The sequence below is a fragment of the Notothenia coriiceps genome, unplaced genomic scaffold (genome assembly GCF_000735185.1).
Source record: "Notothenia coriiceps isolate Sejong01 unplaced genomic scaffold, NC01 NC01_scaffold00018846, whole genome shotgun sequence".
Taxonomy (NCBI): Eukaryota; Metazoa; Chordata; class Actinopteri; order Perciformes; family Nototheniidae; genus Notothenia; species Notothenia coriiceps.
The window spans coordinates 8,125-12,500 of record NW_011351547.1 but is presented as its reverse complement, the minus strand read 5'-3'; the positions used below and the strand labels follow the sequence as shown (position 1 = coordinate 12,500).

The window sequence follows — 4,376 nt, the reverse complement described above, 5'->3', positions numbered from 1 at the left end:
TTTGTTATTTGTTATTGTCTATGTAAAGCACTTTGAATTGCCTTTGAGTCTGAAATGTGCTATATATTAATCGACTAACCTTCCAGTAGAGAGGATACCTTACACATTGAAGGCTGAACGGAAGGTATTTGATTATACATGAAGGCACTTCATCGAGTATGTTAAAGATTTAGATGTAACTGACAGCAAAGGGATAACTGATTGCACCAATGCAGTTTCAGAGCCTATCGACTTGTTTGTCTTTTAATATTGTCGGTATCATTTCACCTCCTGCTCATTTTGGAGAAGCTACAGATTGTCTGCTGTTATATCTTCATGGTTCTTAGACTTGTAATCTTAACTTTGAGGACTTGGTGCATCCCAGGTTTTGGGGTAAGGTGCAGAAAGGTGATGCATAGAGCTCTGGGACACTTGCACAGTTTTCCCCTTCTATTTGAATAAATAGCGTGGACGCATATTTAGCTTCTATTCGATAGTATGCATTATGACTTCTGAAGAGATCTCACTGCTTGAGTATATTTAGTCATTATTATGCTTCTGCGTTTGACTCTGCTTTGTCGGATGTTTTTTGGTTGAACTTGACTTGACAGTATAGTTACAACTGGTCTTATGTCACCCCAAATTGCTCCTGTGGGGATTGTCAACAGTATTGAGTATGTAAGTTGCTTTGAATAAAAGCATCTAACAAGTATCATGTATGTAATAATGAACACACCTTCAAAGTAGAGGTATTCAGTGCCAGTGCATGAGTCTTAACTTTAAATAACAGAGAGTTTCCTGCTGCTCTTATGAAGGGTTTCAGTCTGTTTATATGAGTGGTTATGGAGCTGATAGCTTGTTACGGATATAACAGTATCTGCAGACCAAACGATAAGAAGAAACTGTAGAATATAAATTATAAATATATGTTGAAAATATGAAATGATGTCTCCATTACATGGTTTATCCGCCACATATTTGAAGTACATTTTTGCCGAAGACACATTTCATTAAACCTGTTGACATAATGTTAAATCTTGATTGTAAAAAGATCTTTCTGTAGCTTGCATTGCATTAATAAAAGACTATAATAAATAAAAGATAAACAACAACATAGGTGTCGAAAGTTGTGTCCTTTACTCATGGATTTTGAATTGATTTGAATCCAATTCTACATATAATTAAAAGAACATCATAGCAATATAAATTGTCACCTGAAAACAAAATGACCAAGCTTGAGGATGTAAGCTCAGCCTTTACGTAGCCTGAGATGTTTATTGACATGTTTTAAATCTTAGAGCGTCTGTCTTTATGGATTTTGTTGGCTGGACTGACAGAAGAGACCGTTAACAGAGATTTTAGAGAGTAAATATATTTGAAACCAAAACTAGGCAACGAAAAAAACAGTATCTATCACACTCTTGTGCTAACGTTTAGCCTGGTACCTGCTTCTCTCTACGGCCTGGTGCAGTCTGGGTAAACATCTCACAAGTGGAGCCTATTATCTGGCTGTACGCCGCGTATGAGTCATGTTTACCTGCAGGGGTTTGCTCAGCACGAGGCCATCTGAAGGAAAGGAGCTGCTTCGTCAGGTTACCTGCTGCCTACGCTCTCTCCGCCCCGAACAAGCAATCTGATTGGCTGAGGACTCTGCTCCACGCTCCAATTAATGGACAAACACTCCAAACCCTATCCCAGAAATGACGGAAAGCATCTGTGGGGTGATATGGATGGCGGGTGTATAGTTGGGAAACAAAGTAGTTCCTATATATACCTGACAACAAGATCTGTGGATTATCATTATCATTTGGGTTGCTTTGAGCTTTGAATACACTCTTTCCTGTCGTGTGTTCTATAGGTTTTAGTGCATGTAAAGGGTCTGCAAAGGCTAAAATCCCTGTGTTCCCTTCAGAGGGAGTTTCTCTCCCACACACTCCCCCCCTGAAAAGCCTTCGATGAACTCCTTTGTTTACTTCTGGAACAAAGTGACATCACTATGTAACACTTGTCTTCTATTGGCTAGCACTCCAACACACTTTAAATGACTCACAACAACAAGGACTGTGGATTATTGTAAGTAAAGGGGTCATGATTTCTGGAAAGAGACATCATCAACCACAGAGAAGGCAGACATCTCTATGGAAGATTTCTCCAACATTCAGCATCTCACACCAAAACAATCTGGATGCATAAATACAAATAGAGGTGAAAAGAACACAGGTTTTGGGGTGAACTGTCCCTTTCATAATAATAATAAGGATATGTTATAAGAAGATATAATGCCCCCCTTTTGTTGAACTGGTCACAACCTGTAGACATGTGCAGCCTGACGATGAGTCACAACATACAGTGGCCTCATTTGAAGAGGTCAGAAAGGGAGCTTCTGCTAAACACACATGTATATGATTCAAGGACAACATGCAAACATGGCGTTAATAAAGAGATGTCACATGTGTGTGTCCATCAAAAACCTCCTCTGCATCTCCACTGTTATGATGACTGTCTCACATCTGCAGGAGAAACCTCAACCAACCTCTCCAAACGAGGAGGAGGAAGATGATGAGGAAGGAGGATGAGGAGAAAGGCCCCTGAACCCCCTCATCATGGCATGAGCCCATAACAACATCAGCACCGAGCATGTGATCAATAACAGCGGCGGCGCGCAAACAAGCGGCTAATCATAATAAATAGAGATGAATGATTTCTTGTATATTATGTATTAAAGGGGGGTCAGGTGTGTGTGTGTGTGTGTGTGTGTGTGTGGGGGGTCCGGGGGGTTGTACTCACTCGTCTGGGCGCGTGTCCTCGTTCATTTTTTCCCGTTTCACCTCCGGTAATAATAAGCTCCCGCCGCGGCAGCACGGTGCGGCGTCTTCATGTTTCCTCGCCCTTAGCGGCAGAAGCGGCAGGAGCGGCAGAAGCGGCGAATCCGGTTCTCCCCCGCGATCCTCTCGGTTTTTTAAATCCCGGTGTGCGTTATGTGGTTTCAGATCTCCTCCTCTTCCTCCTCCTCTTCCTCCTCCTCCACCAACACCACCTCCTCTTCCTACTCTTCTTCTTCTCCTTTCACCCCTCAATTAGCCTACTGGAGAGCACCCGAAGAGGCGCGCATCTGATCTTCCACCTCCTCCTACGCCTTTTCTTCCTCCTCTTCTTCTTCTTCTTTTTCTTCTTCTTCCTCCTCCTCTTCCTCCTCCTTCTCCTCCGCCTCCTCTTCCTCCTCCCTCGCCGACCCGAGCTGGAATGCGGTGACCGAAAATGGTGCGCTGGTTTCGGTGAGGATGGCCCCGGACGAGCCCCATCTCCTCCTCATTACTCCATGTTGGATTCAGTGAGCGCAGACAGAGAAGAGCGAGGAGGAGGAGGAGGAGGAAGAGGAGGAGGAGGAGGAGGGGAGGAGGAGAGGGGGGTGACGTCAAACCCGAAGGACTGCAAAGTCACGTGTATTAACATATAATAATAAAGACGAAAATAGTGGTAAAAGTCATAAATAATCATAATACATAATAGTATTAATAAAAACAATAACCTACCTTGTAAACATGTGAATGTAACTACTAGTGACATATTCAATTGATTACTTTTGGATTCACTTTCTTTTCTTATTTCTCAAACTTCAATAAAGCTGAAAAGTCCTAAAAATACAGTATAATGAAACCAGTCCGTAAACACAACACTGCACTTCACACTTACTCAAGTTCTTAAAGTCTTAACTTGAAACAGAGCAACATAACCATTTTTTTATTCTACATACAGCCTAAGCTTTTACTTGTAATTATATTGTTGGTTTTATCCCTTTTTGGTCACTGCACTTGAATAGTTGTAATTTAATTTAATATTTGTTCTCAGTTACAATAACATTTTCCTGACTAGTGGCCTAACTAGTAACTCCCCAACTCTATATACTCTGCTATTTGTAGAAATTGCTATAATACGTTAATATACAGTGTTGGAGATTAGCATAAAGTAGAAGCGTTAATATAAACAATTGAAACAATTGAAACACTAGAAAAAAAGATGGCAGCCAAGTAAAAGTCCTACAATATTCTTCTAATAGCAATGATACAAGTAGTCAACAATGTAGTATTAGACTTCTACTTTTACTGAAGTGAAAGATCTGAGTAACCTATTGAACCTATACACAAAATATAAAAACCTTATTCTGCAATACTTGATTCTCAGGTCTGATAATTGACTCTATAGGACTGACAAGCACCTGCTAATCATTTTTCTTAATAAGAGCCTCAGCTTATTTTCCAATCAGTTTATTATCAGCTGTCCATCAGAACAACAAGCCACTGCTCTCCTTCTGTCACATTTATAAAACACTGTGTTTTAGTGACACCTTGTGGCAGAGGCATGTCACTGCAGCTGCACTTCACATCTGCTCCACATCT

General features: G+C 41.0%; 1 protein-coding gene across 1 annotated transcript in view; it reads right to left on the bottom strand.

The window, feature by feature from the left end:
* The window catches only part of spred2a (sprouty related EVH1 domain containing 2a), a 26,375-nt gene extending 23,219 nt beyond the window's left edge, over nt 1–3,156 (bottom strand). Inside the window, exon 1 of the mRNA XM_010777910.1 lies at nt 2,767–3,156. Within this exon, the coding sequence (XP_010776212.1) occupies nt 2,767–2,792 (26 nt within the window). The 5' untranslated portion in view covers nt 2,793–3,156. The remainder of the gene's footprint in view (nt 1–2,766) is intronic.
* Between the last annotated feature and the right edge of the window lie 1,220 nt (nt 3,157–4,376).